This window comes from Pezoporus occidentalis, unplaced genomic scaffold, assembly GCF_034315485.1.
Source record: "Pezoporus occidentalis ecotype Australia unplaced genomic scaffold, CSIRO_AGI_Poc_V1 ctg30, whole genome shotgun sequence".
Taxonomy (NCBI): domain Eukaryota; kingdom Metazoa; phylum Chordata; class Aves; order Psittaciformes; family Psittacidae; genus Pezoporus; species Pezoporus occidentalis.
Genome location: NW_026914941.1, coordinates 1,836,358 through 1,855,361, shown reverse-complemented (window position 1 = coordinate 1,855,361; position 19,004 = coordinate 1,836,358). Strand labels below are relative to the sequence as shown.

Genomic DNA, 19,004 nt, shown 5'->3' with positions numbered 1-19,004 from the left:
GAGAGGTTAATTGTAACTACCTGAGGACAGTGTAAGCTAATGTGTTTTATTAGCCATTGAAAAGCAGAAGCAGCCCACTTAGGTACTGTTGTCAGTGGGTTGGTCTGTGTTTAAGGGCTACAGCAAACAGCTCAAAGTTACACCTTAAATTGCTTCAGCCCACTTGGTGAGAGCGTACCTGTGTCCATCTGTTAATTTGTTAAGCAGGTGAGGAGTGGGTCAAGCTTAGCAGTGACACATGTCTCCTGCTAACATCTTTCTTTTCATTATGAAGGACTTTTCCTATGAAGAGATAAAACTAAAATTTAATTTTGCATTTGCATTTCTTTTTTACTGAAACTAACAAATATGTAAATAACTGCACATGGCCAAATGTACCAAAACTCCCATTTTTAATGTTTCTAAACAAGTGAAACAAAATTAGTTTTATACTTGTAATTATACTGTCTAATACATTGAAATAGCCATATCACAACTCTATTGCCATGGTCAGAGGCAGGAGGATAGTCTATCCTCACTGGACTCCACCACATTGATACTGGTTTTGCCGACTATTTTTTGCTGATCCCTCTATGTCTGTATGCTCATTGCTGCTTATATAAATAGTTTATAAATTTGGCTAAGTGGATGTGACACAAAACACTTAGAGGAAGGAGGCAGATGTCCTCCCAAGCTGTCATTTTGACAAGGTGATTTTCACCCAAAGGGTGTTTTAACCTAACTCTTTGAGTCATTTCACTAGATGTATCTTCAAGAATAAAATTTTAATGCATTGCTCTGGCCTTTCAGATCAGAGTAATTGGATTCCTACATTTTCCAGCCTTTCACTGTGTAGTTCCCTAATAATTATTTTTTGCTGTTACCTGGTTATGCAGCTACCTTTTTTTTTTTTTTTTTTTTTGTGGACACTGGAGAAACCAGATTAAAATTAATTAGAATTAATTAAATATTACACTTAATATATGCTTCTTAGTGTAACTGAGAAAGGTGAAAACTGCAGTGCGGCCAGAATTGAAACCTGTCCTCTATAGTACCCAGTTATGAAGTAACCTAGAGTTGCTAATATTGTAGAGACCGGGTTACTCAGTTTGGTGGTTTGTGCTCTGTGTAATTGAGATGCCACATCAATACCATGTGTAAACTGATATAAATCCTGCTAAACATGCTAAAATATGTAAAGACGAATGTAAAAATATAGGAAAGCTCTCAACTCCATGGAAACTTTGAGGTGATTTACACTGGACAGCCTCGTACAAACTTAAGTAATTCTAAATCTTAAAGCAAATCCACATTTCAAAATGCATTGTGCATTTCATGCAAAACAAAATCGGCTGAGAGGGGACAAAATCAACGTATACCTTTAAAACTAAAAAAATTACAGCAGGAACTTGCCCAACGTGTACGTCTCTGCTTCAACTTCGCTGTATCAGTGTGTCTGATTTGTTGTAAATAAGCAGAGTAAGAAATACAGAAAGGTGAAGGGGTTCTCAGTTGAACAAAAATGAACATTCAATTAAACTAAGGTCTTTTGAGTTTGTGGTTCTATTGGAAATAATTTCTTGAGATGTAGCCAATGAATTCAGCATTATTTGGGGTAAAATTGTTGATACAGATGAGGTGTTTTGAACAGCAAAGGCTATGTAATGGCTTGAGTCAAAGGCAACTTTTGTGACTGTCTATAAAAGCATTTTGATGAATGAGGCATTACATAGTGTTCATCTTAATGGAAAACTTCAATTTCTGTGAAGTATTTTCAGAAGTTAACACCATTTCTCCCTATCTGACATGTTCAAGCAGTTTTGAAGAATATCCATATAAAAGTGGTCATTTAACAACTGATTTAAATTACCATTAAAAACCTTATCAAGACTGTTAGGATTGCTTGAATTTTGCTGAGAAAAGTAAATTTTTATATTGTCATGCAATTCTACTCTTATTTGCATACTTTTTTCCAAAGAAGTTTGAAAATTTTCTTAGTGAAGTGTATTTCATATCCTATTGATTTAAAACTACACCTTAAAGCAATTTATAGTGAGACCTGCTGTTTAATATTAAAACCTCCATTTTAAAAGTTCGTACTATAAATCCTTATTTCCCGTTATGTAGTGCTGAAAGTCTGCCACTGTCATCTGTGGTGCAGGCAATGCCATGGCAAGCTGTTCTGGCAGCAGCTGTTCTCTTCTTTCTGAACAGTGCTGCTGTAGAGCATGGGAATATTTGCTCCTTTCTGGGGTTCTGTTCACTTTGCTGTTACTCCTGCATCTGTTTGTTAGTACTCGGTTATGCTGCTTTCCTCGTGAGGCCTGGAGACATTGCAAGACTCAAGTGACTCATGCACGTACCTAAAGATCTTAAATTTCACAGTCTAAATCATGAACCAGTCTTCTTTATTATGGGAGAGGAATTCTCTAGGAAAAAGAGTAAATAGTCCCTTCACTTCTTTAGCATTCACTAATTCCATGGAACTTTCTTTATAGCTGTTTTTCAGCAGTTTCCTATTTTTGAGGGCTGTTGCAGGCTGAGCTATGGTACATTTGTACATAGTCTTTCACGACTTCCATCTGACTTAACATCTGCAGAATTCTTGCAGCAGAGCCTCCATGTGCATATCTGAACAAGAGAGAAAAAAAGAAACTAAGACAGCTTTCTAGGAGCTGAAAAGCCTATAACAGCAATTCTGATGCAAATGTTATTTAATCAGAAACAGTTTTGCTCTTCATTATATCTGATTACTCTGGCAATTAAAATCACCTTTTAACTACCAGTATTAGGATAAAAGATAGAATGAGCTTCCTCAGTCCCAATTAGTATTGAATTAATTGTTTTGAAGATATATTAACATTCTCCCCTAATGCAGATGAAGATAATGGAAATGAAGTTCTGTGCTAGTGGCTGACGGATATTCCTACTTTCCCTTTTCGAATATTCATATAAAAGAATTCATATGCCACTTATTCAGACTGGTATGTGCTAGTATCAGCAATAATTCTGTCATGTTTCTTTGAGCTGCTGTTACACTTGCATTGACTGTTGCGGAATATAGTTAGAGGTTCCTGCTGGTAAAGTTGTCTTATGATTCCAGGTTTTCCCCATTGTTACATCTTCCTTCTATGTGCTTTACATAAACAGAGATCCATGCTAATTTTATTACGAGATACATATTATTTTGTAAATGTCTTAGCCTTAATCCTATAAATTCCCCTATTGGCTGGTGATTGTATGGGGTACCTGGAATGATAAATCTTGGAGCTTATTTGTATTCTACAGGTTATTAGTTTATGGTGCTGGATGCCAATGAGTCAAGGATTACAATTCCTTTGGGAAGTCATTATCCTTCATATTGATGTCAATGGTCTGTTTGAATATGCTGTAGTCTTCCTGAAATACAATATTCACTGAAAAAAATAAGATGGAGATTCACATTGTGGTTAAATGTGAGCACCTATAGAACCAGAATGAGGTTTGATTGGCTTTCTTTATTTCTCCAAAGCAATTATGCATGAGTTGCTCAAAATCTTTTAAGATCTGTTTATCCAGGAGTTTGGAACTGCCTTGAGAATGGTGAGGGATATAAAAATTACTCTAAATGTTATTAATATGGGTCAAAAGCAGCTCAAAGAAATGCAAATAGATGTGAGGATGGACAAGAAGTTAGAAAGAAACTACAACTTTAAATGTAATCTCACCTTTTAAAATGTTGCAATGGAAAAATTAGTGTTGGTTTATGAATATGCCTTATGATGCATTGCAATCAAATGGATTTAATGAGATAATCTGTCAAGAGGGAGGGAATTATTAGACTCTCTGAAATCTGAGGCTGGGATAACTGCAGGTGGAGAAAGGCAGAACATTTGAATTCTTTTCCCTTAAAAGTAGGTTTTGTGGGGACTAGTTACCAAACAGTAACAAGTGGTAACTTTGGATAGCTGTGAATGCACGTTCAGCTCTCCTTTTCCTTGGAAGAAGATTTCTTATTTCAAAGAGCAGGTATTACTGTTAATTTTAAAAGTACCTGCAGTATTATTTATCCATGTAAGTGCTGTGTAGCATTATGTTTGTATAAACAAACAAATTAGTTCATAAACTACCTTTCCTTTAGTATAGGGTTTGTTTGGGAATCAGGTAGTAAGGAGGAGAACATGTAGAACTGTTGCAAAATGGAAGTTTGATTGACTGTAATAGCAGGACAAGTTTGGTGACCAAGCTCTGTCTTAGTGAAATGATGATATTTTCCTGTGGTGCTAGTGTCTCATTTCTAATAGAACTTGCTGCCTCCACAAGAGTAATTTCTCAAATTAGTGGGAAAGAATATCATGTTGGTGAGCCTCTTACTGCATGCTTGCTATTAACACCCATCTCAAGTGTTTAACAGTAGTATACATAGTTAAGTACATAAATTAAATCATGATAATTTGTCAGTATATATCATAATTGATCTTTGTTAATAAATTTCTGTCTGAAGTATTGACTAGTGAAAAGTTACAACACTGCCACAAATGCTAGCGCAGTTTTGTACCCAAGTACACTCACTGTGCTTAAAGGCAGTTTAAAAGGCTGATACTAATGCAGAGTATACTTAGAAGAAAAAGTTCTGTCTTGTCTTTTCAAATGTAGAGGTGTAAATGAACTTAAGCATTATGATGTTTATTTCAGTGGCTCTTTGCTAGCTGTATAATCAGACTTTCGACTTGAAGTTGCTGGTCATTGCTGGGTTGTGCAGTCCACTGCTAGAAGATACAAAAAATTCTAAACATACTGCATTTCGTCTTCTAAATGTGCAGCAGAAACAAAGCTTCTGTATCCAGTGTATAGATTTTTGTTGCAAACAGAAAGTGGAAATATGGCTGGGTTTTTTTTAGACATTGCCAGATGGTCAGTAAAGGTAAAAGTGTGACTTTGCAGGTCTGAAAATTTAGATTTTAAACTTAGAGAGACATGATTCAGTGTCATGTTCCGTGAGGTGAGAGCTGTAATGTAGTAACATTTGTCTTGAGAGTACAGAATGTTCAGCTTCACCACATAAAAAATGATTTTCAGAGAGCTATCAAAAGCTAGAAACAAAATACCTCTTTAGTCAGTGAAATATTGCAGCGATGAGAAAAATATCAGGTAGAAACTTTGCAGAAAAGTCAAAGAACTGGTAGTTGGACTGTACGAGTATAACAAAATAGAGACCTGTATTAATGAGGAAATGTATACTCAAATCTATATTCAGTTTACCTATCTTGGGCTACATATTCTGAATACGGTAAGTTTTGATGTCTGTGTTTGTTCTGGTTTAAATGCAGTGTCAAATTCAGCTTCCATACTTGCCCAGTCCATGTGATATTAGTTTAATCATCGTGGAAAAAGAAGTAGTTTCAGGGTCACTTTGGAATCTGTGTAGAAAGGATTCAAAACCATGGACAAATTACAGCTTGACATTTGCCATTGCTTTTTATTATGTACACCTCCTTAGTAGGAAAAGTGCTGGAACGGCATGCTTGACTTGCCAACCCCCACTGGCAAAGTAAACTCACGACAAAGAAGCTTAATAAAGATCCTTTGGAGGATTGTATTATTTTAATTTGTTTTAGACAGGATGTAGTGTAAGCTGTTGTGCTAAGGAATGACATTCAGCACTTTAGTCTGAACTAATTACTTCCCTTCGCTTGAGATTTAACGTATGATAAAAGTGAGCCTATACTGATACGGCAGTCATGAGCTGGCCAAGAATTCTTTAAGCCATTTGATAAAATATCATTGATTCTTTATCATATGGGCATGCAGTTGATTTTACTCTAAAATTAAACAAAAGCTTTTCAGAAAGTTCTGTTTCTTGCAGACTGTAATAAGAAAACATGAGTTACAGAAGTTTTCTTCGGTCAGTTTGAAAGGGTCCTAAAAAGCAATAACTGTCTGTGTCTGAGGAATATCTTTATGTGCCACAGAGATGTTTCTTTGTTACCTGTTTGACTTTATAATTGTCATCCCAAAATGAATTTAGGATCGACCTTGGTCACTTCTGGTTCTGGCGCTGAAATCTGTTTGTTTTTTATTCATGATATCAGTACAGTTGGCTAAATTTGGTTTAGGACTTGAAATAATTGAAATATAAATTGGACAATGTTATTACAAACCGAGCTAAAAACATTGTTACGGTTTAACCACAGCTGACAACTGAGCCCCACAGAGCTGCTTGCTCACCACCACCTCCCCACCCCTCCTTATACACCCACCCCCTGAATTGGAAAAGTGTAAGTGAGAAAACTTGTGGGCTGAGATAAAAACAGTTTAATAGGTAAAGCAGAAGTGATACACGCAAGCAAAGCAAGGAATCCATTCGCCAGTCCCCACAGGCAGGCAGGTGTTCAGCCATCCCCAGGACAGCATCATATGTAACATTGACTTGGAAAGACAAATGGCATCCCTCTGGATGTCCCCCTGGTTTATATACTGAGCACAATGCCCTTTGGTATGGAATATCCCTCGGGTCAGTTGGGGTCAGCAGTCCTGGCTACATCCCCACCTAACTCCTTGTGCACCCCCAGCCTCCTCACTGATGGAGTGAGGAGCAGAAAAGGCCTTGACCCTGTGTAAGAACTGCTCAGCAATAACAAAAACATCTCTGTGTTTCCAGCACAAATCCAAAACACAGTCCCATACTAGCTGCTACGAAGAAAATTAACTCTATCAAACAAAAAACACAAACAAAACCCAAAAATCTGGAAGAATATTAACGGAAATCTTCCTTCCTCAAAATCAGTTCCCAAGACTGTTTTTTTTCTTAAAATATTGGAATAGTTGTTCAACTATAAGCAACTTTTTAAAGAAGATAGTTTCCTAATGCTAAAAGCAGTGATGATTTGTGCTGCCTTATGGATCTGCTAATCACAGTAATGAGAAGTTGCTTAGTACTGTAACTGAAAAGTAGCCTTCAAACAGTAGAACTTTATTACAGATGCATTTACTGAAAATTGTTTAGGTATCATATGGTCATTATTGTTTTGTTTTTTGAGCAGTGCAATCTTTTCCTTCCCACATAGAGGCAATGTCTTCCCATTTGTTACTAAGGAATCCGTATTAAAGTGTATTTTTTTTAAGTTTAGTGAAAGTTATCCTTGCTAGGGCCATAGGTCTGTGCAGAATGAGGCCCCAGGGGTAATGTTGATGCATTTCAAATCAATACATTCCTGCTGAAGTAGACCTTGACCACTGTGACATTTTCAGCAAACGAAGAAGTGTGCACACTTCAATAGTTGTTTTCAATAACCTGCCTGTACAACAAAACAGTTTTTTTCTCATTCTATTAACTTTATTAAGCCTGAGATCAGGTTATCATAAACAGGGAGCTTAATTGGCATGTAAGCAAGGATTTGCCTTGGTTTTTAAACTGACATGAGGTATAGGTTCATTTACCAGTTGCCCTGTCCTAACTTGTTCTTCTGTAATTAAAAAGTAAATAACAGTCATGAGGCTGTATTCTAATCTAGAATGCCAAGGAAAACTGCTTCCTGCAGGTATTTATTATGCATGCAGAATGATTTTAGGAAATGAATGAAATGCAAATATGCGAGGAGAACAGAAAACAGCACTTTCTGAAAGACACAGAAAACTGACCTTTTTAAGTGAATATATTGCAATTAAAATTCTGACACTGATTATGAATAGAAAATCTTTTTCAAAAGTTTATGCAGGACACGTTACAGTTACAAAAAGTAATTACAAGTTCAAGGCAAACAGGGTAGTGCAAGATGTGAATAGAAGTGTAATTTTAAGACTACTTGGAGAAGCAGGCAGGTAGCCAGCGTGTGTTACCTGCCATGGTACTGGACTCGACTCTTTCAGGCAGGGCCCAGATTAATGAAGAATTTCCTGGGAAGTTCCCATCAGTAGTGCTGCTTCAGTTCTTAGATTTTGTCTTAAGAAAAGTAGTAGTTACTGGGATTTTTTATGTTCTGATCAAGATGTTCTCTCTTTCTAGTGCAAACTGAAAAAAGAACAGTTATTGTGAAGGTACTGAAAAAATCTGCTAGAAGATGCTTATTCCTACCTTTTTGATAGACAATAATTTAGTAAAGGCTGAGGTGAAGTTTTGTACAATAGAGACCGCAAAAAGAAACTGAAATAGGTCTCACTAACTTTCCAGTTCTTCTTCAGACAATGTCTCTGTATTCCTCCCAGGCTACCTTGCTTCCATCCTCTGCAGGCTTCCTTTTTGTGTTTGAGTTTGTCCAGGAGCTCCTTGTTAGATTTCAAATTCCCTTCTTTAGCATATACTGAACATTTAGAGCTGGGAAAAACGTGACTGTTCATGTAGTGCATGGAAGTCTAGCTGACATTTGGAGGCAATGTTTAGATAAAATCTCTTCCAAATTTACTTTGACCTTACCTAAGTCTACTTTTTCTTTGTATCCTGTAATGACGGGAGAGAAAAGGATGTTAAAAGCATTCCTTTTATTATGCAAGAAAGAGTAAAAAAGAAAGTTAAATATGTCTCTATTTCTTTAAAAATAGCTCCTCAGAAGTGAGCTTGGCTTCAGGGAAATTGCTACTTGTCTTCTTGAAAAAGATACAAATCTATTTTTAGGACAGCTTGTGATGATTGTTTAGAGGTGAGAAACTAAAAACTCATAAAGTTAAAATCGCCAGGGGTGGCCACAACCACAGTAGCAAGTTCTAGAATGCTTAGTGAATCAGAGGAAGCCAAAAAAGTTCAATATTCCCATCTTCATATACAGTCTACAAAAGAGCTGTGATACATTTATCAACCATGGTTCAGGTTAGTCCCCCTAAAAAGAGCACTACCACATGCTTTCTAGTGTGGTCTTTAGCAGGGCTCTCTTAATGACTTTAAAAGCCTCATAAGCTACAACTGACTAAACACATTTCAGTTTCCAGTATGAAATTTGAGCAGCAGCTGCTTTAAAAAAAAAAAGCCAGTAAAACCTGTTGTTGTCTTGGCTCAGCTGAGCCTTTATTGCTCCTCAGGCAAGCAAAAATGATACTTTACCTGCATAATTTTTTGTCAACTTCAGGTTTCATTTTAATCATAAGAGTTATAAATAGAAAAGAACATGATTTTGCATTTAATATCAGGAGGTATGGATGTTGGGGTCTCTTTCTGAGGTTTAGATGAGATTTGTCAGGAAGTGATAAAGGAATGTAATATCTACAAAAAAGGATTCTAAATCTAACTTAAGGGTCATATTTCATAAAGTGCTGGCACTGATAGCACAGGGAAATATTTTATCTTCATCCTCATGTTGAAATGGTTCTTTTGTTTCAGAGGAGCTGTTAAAACAGAGAAAATGGCTAGAGAAGCATGTGAGGGATTGTGTTGGGTCTGTGGAAAAAAAGGTAGCCTAAACGTTCTCCATCATTCTCAAGTATTTGTTTTCTAGCTTTAGAACATAGTCCTCATGGTTGATTTAGCAGTGCACAGATTATGCTAAAATAAATAACCTACCTGTACCAAGTAACTGTAGTTGTATATCAGGTAGTCATAATACAGTGCAAGAGCAGGCTGTTTCAAATAATTATTGTTTAAAATGAAGACACTTTAATCCCTACTCTGTGTTCCAGAGGTAGGTTAAATGTCAGCTCCATGTGCTTATTTGTGTTGGGTGAAAGACCTGATGTGCTTGATGGGCTTTATCTCTGGACTGTGTTTTTACACACATTCTGATACAGTGGACACAAGCAACATAAGGAAGGCAGAGCAGCAAAGCATCTTGATGTGTTTTTTTCTAGCATTACTATCTTAAGTAGTTGTCAAGCGAATCTTCCATGTAAGTAGGGTGACAAAAAATTACATGTACCTACGGAGCAGAAGGGAGACTGAGTGATAATAGGACTTGTCTGGAAGGGTGCTTGAAACTTTGTTCTTCACATATTGATTATTAAACTTTTAAATCTTGAATTAATGTTTTACAGAGGGAGCCTTAAGGCTTGTACACTACTGTAGTCTTTCCTGCAATAGTATTGCACATGCAAGGCACATTTACATTAAATTTACCTTTTTAGAAAATGTTTCTTTTCCTGCCTTCTTTCTAAATATTTGAAGTTGCAAAGTTAATACTGTTGTTGCATCTCCATCTGCCATTTGGTGGTGGATAAAATATAAAGAATGGCTTGAGTTTGGGACAGATTATTCATCTTATGAAAGCTGAAGTTTAAAAATAATCATAGCATCACTAACTGGTTTGGGTTGAAGGGACCTTAAAGCTCATCCAGTTCCAACCCCCTGCCATGAGGAGGGCCACCTTCCATTAGACAAGGTTGCTCCAACCTGGCCTTGAACACTGCCAGGGATGGGCATTCACAGCTTCCCTGGGAACTCTGTGCCAGTGCCTCAGCACCCTCACAGGGAAGAATTTTTTCCGTACCTATAACCTAAATCTCCCGTTTAATGTTTTGGGAATAGTTTATATGCTCTGTTTCTCTCTGATATTTACTTCTTTGGAAGTACTTTACATTAGAATTAAATTGCTAATTGATTGTAAAGTTTTGAGTTCAGTGTTATATGAAGAAAAATCAAGACAGATTAGTTATACCTGATCAGACACTTTCTAATACATTGTCTTGATAGATATTTTAAGCAACTAGTTGCTATTTGGATGGACAGTTTTCCTCATATCTGCACTAGAAGACCTTTAGAAACTAAAACACTTGCTCAGAAGTAAAGACTTAGTTCACCACTTCAGATATCCCGGAATGCTGTTCTTCATGCTGTAACTTACACAGCAGCCTAAATGACAACAGTGGGTTTCGTTCACTCATCCCCATTTTATCATGTACCGTTTTCAATATACACCATCGATGAGTTGCAGATTCATGCTTTAGGTAGAGTGGGTTGAAACGATCATACAACTTCTGCTGTTGCCTGTGCTATATCACATAATTCCATTCAGAGTTTTTTGCTTCATGCTTAAAATCTCCAGTTATTCCTATAATCTTCTTTGGAAACGTGTTTTAGAACATTGTTTTTGATTGTAAAGGTAATTCCACTAATTCAGCCTAGATGTTTTCCTGCTGTACCATAACAGCACTCTCTTGGTGAAGTTATCTGTCGGGGTGAATTTTCTCTTTTGGGACTTCGCAGATTCTAAGCACAGGAGGAGGTTGTCAAACCTGCTTTCAGTGGCTGCTTTATGTACTCACTAAAGAGATAGTGCTGCCTTAGGCATTTCTCGTTAGAATCCACTCCCCTGGTTATTGCAAAAGCTTTTCAACTTGTCATTTGTCTTGTGTGAATGTTGTAATTAAACTTGTACACAGTATGTTAGTACTAGAAATAAGAGTATGTGACTTTTGAACGCTGATCAGATAGGTCATTCATCATTGTTTCTTTGATCACTATTTATATTGGAGCTCTTGTTCATTCCCTAGTGAAGAGCTTCTATCCTGCACATGAAGTTATACACACTTATATCTATTAATCTTTTTTAATTGGTCAAAATCTTACGTATGTTCTGATCTTATCTTTCCTAATGTTAGTATTCCTTATTTGTATGTCTTCTGTTCTTACATTGAATCCACTTATTAGTTTTTCAGAAAAGTTCAGTTGACAAGCTCTCAACTGTTAAAGCTTCCTATCTATTAACAACCTGTTGTTACTTAGCCAGACATTTTTCTAAGGATCATTTTTTGCACTTTCCACTAATGAATTAAGCAGCTATTATATCCGGTGTTGAAGACCAGATAAATGAGAGAATTTTTCCAGCCAGATGAAGTGCAGTGTATTGCATTAACAAAAAGCATAAAACCATAAATGTAGTCTAATTTCTAGGGCAGAAATATAATGTCATAATCTTGTGTTCTGTTCACTTCAAAACTTGTTTGAAAGTGAACTATATTTCATATTACCAGGTGAAGATTCTCATACGTAAATTGTTTAGTAATAATAATAATAGTAATAATAATAATAGGTATATGGTCATTTCAAATGGCCCATTAATGTCATAGAGATTTGCCATTTGTTTCTGTGTCAGTGGAGAGAACTTTGTATTAGCTGATCTGGCATTACTCATCACTCATCCATGGTCATTTATCTTTTTGTTCCAAAAGGTAGTGCTGTTTATGTGCATTAACATTGAGGTGAAAAGTTCACCCAGTTTGACCATGTTGAGATACAGCCCCCACATGCACACATACACCATCCTTTTGTACATCCAAATCTTCAATTTCTGATTTAATTTCTTTTGTCTGATCAAAGGTCTCTTTTTTTTTGAAATTGGTGGTCTAGTTCCAGGGTGCTAATGCTTAGAATACCATGCACAACAACTTTGCTTATAGATGCATGATACAGCTGTTCCTCATTCTATCCATCGTAAGTGTATGGAGCTTATGACTTTTTCATATCCACTTCCATGTTATGGACTACTCTGATTCTTCTTTTTCCCTTCTTCTGTTCTGTTTGCTGTAAGTGGTTGAAAATTATGAAAAGGTTAGTTGTCTTGATACCGAAGTTGCCTGCTCACCTCAAATGGGACTTTATTTCTTCATTGTATCATATTGTTTTTCTCTGTGCCTGTCACCACGCTCGGGGCTTTTTAGCAGTGGAAGAAGCAACAATATTGTTCTGTGGAAGAAGAAAGTTGGTTTTGTCTGCATTATCATCATTTAAAGTGGCCTAAATCTGTTGACTAAACGTATAAATTGTGGGACCTGCAAGGGGATGACTTTTACAGTAATATATAAAAACAAAAAGCCAATCAAGGAGATAGGTGGTAATATGTGAAGTACCTCAGCAAGAGCTGTGGGGAAAGGCTGAAATTTCTTTAGATTTTGTTAAAAAATTTAAATGAAGGCTGACTGAAAATGAAGTTCTTTGTGCAGTTCCCACTTTATCACCTGAGGAATTTAAAGTGCAATGCTGAGATTAGACCGAGTATAAATTTGAGGAGTTAAAAATCTCCTCATTGTGTTCTACAGCTTCCTTAATTCATGTGTCTTTATATTGTATATTTTGGTATTCAAGCAACAGAGTGGGTTTTAGCAGTTGCAGTAATTAGAGGTGGAGTAGCACACTCAGCAAAAAGTGGAAAGCTTCATAAACATTATGAAGTATCGAAGGATCTTTGTCTTTTTGAGTAAACTCTGCCAACTCTTTTAATGAAGATCGAATGATATTGTAATTTTTCTGTGCATAAAATATTCAAACATATTAACTGATACTATGTATTACAGTCACATTCATTAAATGTTTCAGACCTGTTTGATGAGTATTAGTTTGGACAAAGTGTACTCACAGACTTTTGATTTAGAAACTAAATGTAATACAGAGCCAACAACAAGTCAGTGAATAGGCATGTGTAGGATAAAGAGCACAAAGAAAAATTACAATGTTGTGTGCTTTAGACAAGTTTAGGCAAGGCCTTGTAGATGTGTGAATTGAGAGAAGCTAATTTTGCAGGAGCTTAGTTTTTTCAGGGGTTTAGATGTAACATAATTAAACCTGGTATTTCTAAGTCTTCTGCTAGTTGCTACTCTTGCTCTGCTCCCTTTCATCTTACACGGGAGAGAACTTTATGTATGTGTTTGTATATTATACTAATAGTTTGAATTACCTTGATGTCCAATTTCAATTTACTGAGTAGTTACACTCATCATCATCATCATCATGTACAAATCTGAACCAGGTACTGGTTTAGGATTGGTGTGCTCTTATATGAGGTCTGGATTTAGTCTGTTAAATCTAAATGTAATAGAGAACTGGGGCAGAATACCTTTTCCGTTAATAAGCTGCTTTTAGACTTGAACATTTGAGAGTTTGAATGTGCATTTAACCTCCTACACTTTGTGTGAGTCAGAAGTATTTTACTGTAATGTAAATCTTATGCACAAAGTAATTGTCTTCCCACTCTATGATGGGGAAATTTATATTAGCTTGAAGTCTGAGAGATGTGACTAAAATGTCCACCTACCTGCAGAGTCTAGTCTGTATTTTAGTTTTGGTTTCTAACAGACATGTGAACAGAAAAAGAGGCATTCATCGATAGTTTTGTAGCACTGCAGTTCTCTGACCTCTAGTTCTCATACTGCGCTCGACTGTTAGTAGCAGACTGAAATGTAAAGGAAGTTAAATACGTGAAAATGAAGTCATCTTTCTACCCAGATTTCCATAATGTACCATAAAGTCCAGTTATTTAAAGCCAACAGGCTAGCTTGGATAGGGAAAAAGGAAGATTTAACATTTATGGAATTGAGCTATTTAAGAAATGTTATGCCACTTCCTTTCACTGCATGATTCTTCCCTCTGTTCTTTCATGATCTTGAAGATCACCCATGGTGCACCGTTACATGTGTAGTGTATGATGTATGTATCCTCCCACATTGTATAGACAATTGTTTGGGGTTTTTTCAAGGATTTAATGCAGGAAGGTGTAAGGCAACATACATATATTGGCAATACTACAATATTTACCTTTGTGCCACCTTTCATCAGATTTTCCATGTGGGTTGGTTAAATCAAGAAGAAATGACCTGTTTCTACTTCAGGAAAATCTTAAAAGAATTTAAAAGCAGAACAGCAGTCATTCACCAGCAGTTGTCTATCTGCATGCTGAAGATGTCATCAATAATGCATGAGATAACATCTCTAAGTTGAAAGAACCAGAGGATTGTCATCAATTTTGCTTAATAGAGCATCATACAAAAACCAGACAGTAATACCTGAAGCACTGACAGCATCCATTACATTAAAATGTACACAGCTCTTATTTGGAATGTTATGTAAACTTGACACCACTGCTAGCTTTTTTTTCTTTCTAAAGTCTGATTTCAGTCGCACTGAGATGAATATTATTTGTCTCTTATTCTCAGAGGGTGATGAGACGGGAGTGATGGATAGTCTGCTGGAGGCCTTGCAGTCAGGAGCAGCTTTCAGAGATCGCAGGAAACGAACACCAAGAGGACAAGGTAAGATGCTTTCTACAAACTTTGAGTTAGAAACTGAGCGGGCAAAAGTTGTGTTGCAAACATTTACCAACAGTTTTCACTGAAAAACTTTGAGCTACTGTTAGTCATTGAGGTACTCTGGAAATCTTAAGTATAATTAATGTATTGTAAGTGGTGCTGTGAAAAAATATTAGCTTCTTACACCAGGAAGAGTTTGGGCATATAGCTGATAGTCTTTTTCAAGCAGTGGTCTTAGATATGTTCTGTTTTGGAAGTTTTACTGTGTGTAGTTATAAAAGTCAAAATCACAATAAAGTAGCTTCATTTTCTTGAGGGAGACGGTATTATTGTACTGGACTTAGTCTGGTTACTGGTTTAGTCTGAGTAATTATTGCTTCTTGAAATGTTGGTTTTAAGAAAACTGGAGAGAAAGCTAAGCAACTGCATATTCTCTGTATTCACACTTCTGCTTATGCTGTGCCAGTTGCACACATTTTGAGAACTGAATTTACTCTGCATTTACTTTTCATCAAAGCTCATGGCACTATACTGTATTTCCCAATTTAAAAGAAGTCTTACACTAAAGAATATTCTCTTAATTTAAAATTGAGAAATTGTAGTTATTTCACATAAAATCAAAAGCTTATGTTAGCATGTGCTGGCCAAATTGAGTTATCTTGTGAATAAGCCATGTATATCTGCCTAATTCTCCATGAGCTAGGGTTAGATTCATGTTTTTTAGACGACTGGAAGAGTAAAGGCAGATTCTCCTACCCTCTTCCATCTAGCTAGCAAAGGAGGTATATAGTTATTTTTATTTGCCATATGCCTGATCTTATGGAAAAAAATAAAAAGAAGTTACATAATATGCTCGTACTAAGAAATGAATTTTGCTACAGTTCCAGTATAATACTTAATTCAGCTTGTTTCTGCTCTCAGATCAGAACTGAAAGAATTCCTCGATCAAAATGTGGGTTTTTTTCCATATCTTGAGAAATTTCAGTATGGGAGATTGTTTCTCTGTATTGTGGCTTGAGGAGATACTTGTCACCCAGTGGTGACAAAGAAAAGCTTCCCAGAGACCAGAGGAGATTGCGCAAACCCTGCTGCAGCTGAGAAACCAGCAAGATGGCTGAACCTAGTTCCAAAACCAGTGACTCCTCTGCAACAATAGGACCACAGCTAGTTCAAAATCCCATTTATTTCTCGTGTGCTTTATCAAAGGAGTCACTTTGACTTCCGTGTGTTCAAAATTTCAATGTGTCAGTTGATATTCTAGTGGGGTCTGGCTTTTAAATTTAAGTAGTTTGGGGAATTTTCTGTGAGAAAAGGTTTAGGTAATCCATTGCCAAGCTCTGGCCAACTTCAAGTCTTCTTATAACTGGGTAAGACTATTATGTAAAAATATGGCTATGAAATCTCTTAAGCAGTGAACTGTAGCATTAAAAGAAGCTCTGGGAAGAAGAGGTTGGGGGATTTCTGGCCTTCCAGAGTCATGTGGTTGTGATTGGCAAGCATACATCAAATTGTACAGTGCTGTCTATGCACGGTGTAGGAGTTTCCATTATTGATAGCTTCCTGTACTGTCTGTTATCAGTATATATCCTTAACACACAGGAAAAAGGATATAGGCGCTGATATCTTGGAAGTTAGACTTGTACAGCAAAGTTTTGAGCTTAAACTTGTCTTGGTAGCTGTCATAGTCAGAGAAGAAAAATTGTTGCTTTCTGCCTGTTAGGACACAGATTTCATTTTTGTGTGTCAGTTTTCACTGTTAGTTTAAATCTAGTGAGGAGAAAAAATGACTTTTGCTTGCTTGCTTTTTGTGGGTTTATTAGTTATTTGGTAACAGGTAGCCCCTAAAGAAAGCCTAAAACCAAAACAAACTAACAGGACACAAACAAGAAAATGCCCTCCAAAAAAATGCTCAGCAATACCGTAAGTTCCCATATGTACATTTTCATGTATATGCTCTAGATCTATCTTGTTGTAAACTTGCTTATTGTGTTTGCATCTACTCAGGGTGAAAATGAAAACTATGGAAGGTTACAGTTCTCTCAGTGGTTACAAACAGTAGACCATGAAAATTTGGCTTTTGTTGTATTTGCTTCCAGTGGTTTCATGGAGTAAATTTAATTCAAAGGAGCAAACAAACTGTACCAGCACTGGCAGTGGCACCGTTAATCATTTTGGCTTAAAAAAAAACAGCCCACAGCTTTCCAAAAGAGAAACCTGTGCAGTGGCATGTGTTCACTGCTAGCTTTGGGTGAGTAGGTTTGGACCTGAGAGGGATCATCTTATTTGAATTGGAGAACTCCAGTTACTGTAAGCTTACAACTACCCCAGAAGAGTGTCATTCTGCCAAAGCCTTTTTTACAGAGGTCACTGCTCTCCCCCACCTTACGTGGTCATGTCTGTAAAATACTTAAAGAGTGAGACACACACTGACTGGGTAGGAGGTGGAGACACGAAGGGAATTGAGTTCTTTTTATCTGGAATGACACCCTGTACTGGGGAGCACTACTCAGTACTGCATTTTCCTACTGGGAAAAAAAAATTTTGGTGAAACATACCGACGGGCTCAGAAAAGTAAAACTCATTTAACATATATTTAACTGCATTGCTTCTGTTGGTTAAGCCCGTAAATGAAAAGTTGCACTTTAATGGGTTGCATTATAACTACAGACTTTTACAGTAAAAATGTTTTGTTATCTGGTCATGGAAGTAATAATAAAAAATTCCTGTCCTCTTCCCCTAGTTTTTCTTCCATTGTACTTGTATGTTCTTTGTTATGCGGACTTTTGACTGTGCAAGAACTTTGTGTGGTTTCTTTCTCCTAATCTTATTCTGTATCCTTATTGTTTTCAGCTACAGGATTTTAAGTATAGAGATGATCCTTTGAGTTTATCGCATTGCTGATAGAGGCTATAAAATAATAATTAGAAATTACTTTCAAGAGACGTTGCTTCCTCTTCCAAAAATATACTTGCTTTTTGCAAGTTTGCTAATCCTAGTATGAGAATATAATAAAGAATGATATTAGGTGGCATTCATCACAGGGGCCCAGGTTAAAATGTGTCCCCAGCACTACTGTTGTACCAGTTCTCCCTGACCTTTTTTCTTTGGATCTGGGGTATGATATTATTAAAAAAAAGACTGATTCAGCAATATTTTCTCTCTAATATTAGTTCAAGCACATTTCTGTCCAGAAGTAAGTATTCTAATATGGTTCTTTCTGTAAAGCTGATACAGTTTTTGCCAAATAAGTCTATTTTTTTTTGGCAATGTTAATAATAACTAATGCCCTCTCCTATATATATCCAAAGTATTGCAGGGATAATACATGCCATTGTTGCTGTGGTCTTTCACTACCAGGAAAGCACAGCTATAAGGAAAGTACATGCAGGTTCTTTCTGCTTTAGATTTCAGTGTAAAGTATATTTAACAAGTATTTAATGTGGTCTGTCAATACACGTTTTGGGTCATTTTTCAATCCGTGCAGCAAAATCAAAACAGTACAGCGAGATGCATAGTAGGCACTATGTAGGAACTTCTGAATTTGATGTTACTGACACTGTTGTTACTATTTCCATATTATCAGTGCACTTGGAGAGTCAAACAGAAACACTGAACTTCCCTTGTTCAGTTTCAACATCTGAATCTTTTATGCAATCCATCTGAAGTGCTGCCACTGCGTTTTTAACTTCTGTAAGATAAAAGGCATTTGGGGCAATAGACTATTACTGCTTCTTAATGACTTCTGATAGGTTTTAGATGGCATTTGGACACTTCCTTTAATTTAAAGTGTTTTGTGGCTTTTTTCTTTTTTCTTTTTTTTTAAATAGAAGAAAGTAGGTGTATATTTGACATGGAAGTTCATCACAATTCTAATTAAAAGGAATTATAGGAATAACCTTTTAGTTTTAGGAATTCTGTGTCTTCTGCTTGAGGACACAGCTACTCACTTATAGAAGGCTGACTTCTATATTTACATTTGCATTGATTATATTGAATGAGTTCTTGAGAATTAATTAGGTTTCTGGGTGCACAGTACTTATTTGACTGAAACATACTCCAACAGAAATCTTCAGTCAGGGCTTATCTGCTTTGCTGAGAGCATCAGG

The 19,004-nt window shown here is 36.4% G+C and overlaps 1 protein-coding gene across 5 annotated transcripts in view; it reads left to right on the top strand.

The window, feature by feature from the left end:
• DIAPH2 (diaphanous related formin 2) overlaps positions 1–19,004 on the top strand; it is a 235,640-nt gene that overhangs the window by 155,558 nt on the left and 61,078 nt on the right. For 2 of the 5 annotated variants that reach the window (XM_062627438.1, XM_062627442.1), the window contains exon 27: positions 14,806–14,901. In XM_062627438.1, the coding sequence (XP_062483422.1) occupies positions 14,806–14,901 (96 nt within the window). Of the gene's footprint in view, positions 1–14,805; positions 15,609–19,004 lie in introns of those variants that run through there. The other 3 variants (XM_062627439.1, XM_062627437.1, XM_062627441.1) reach the window with 2 other exon arrangements.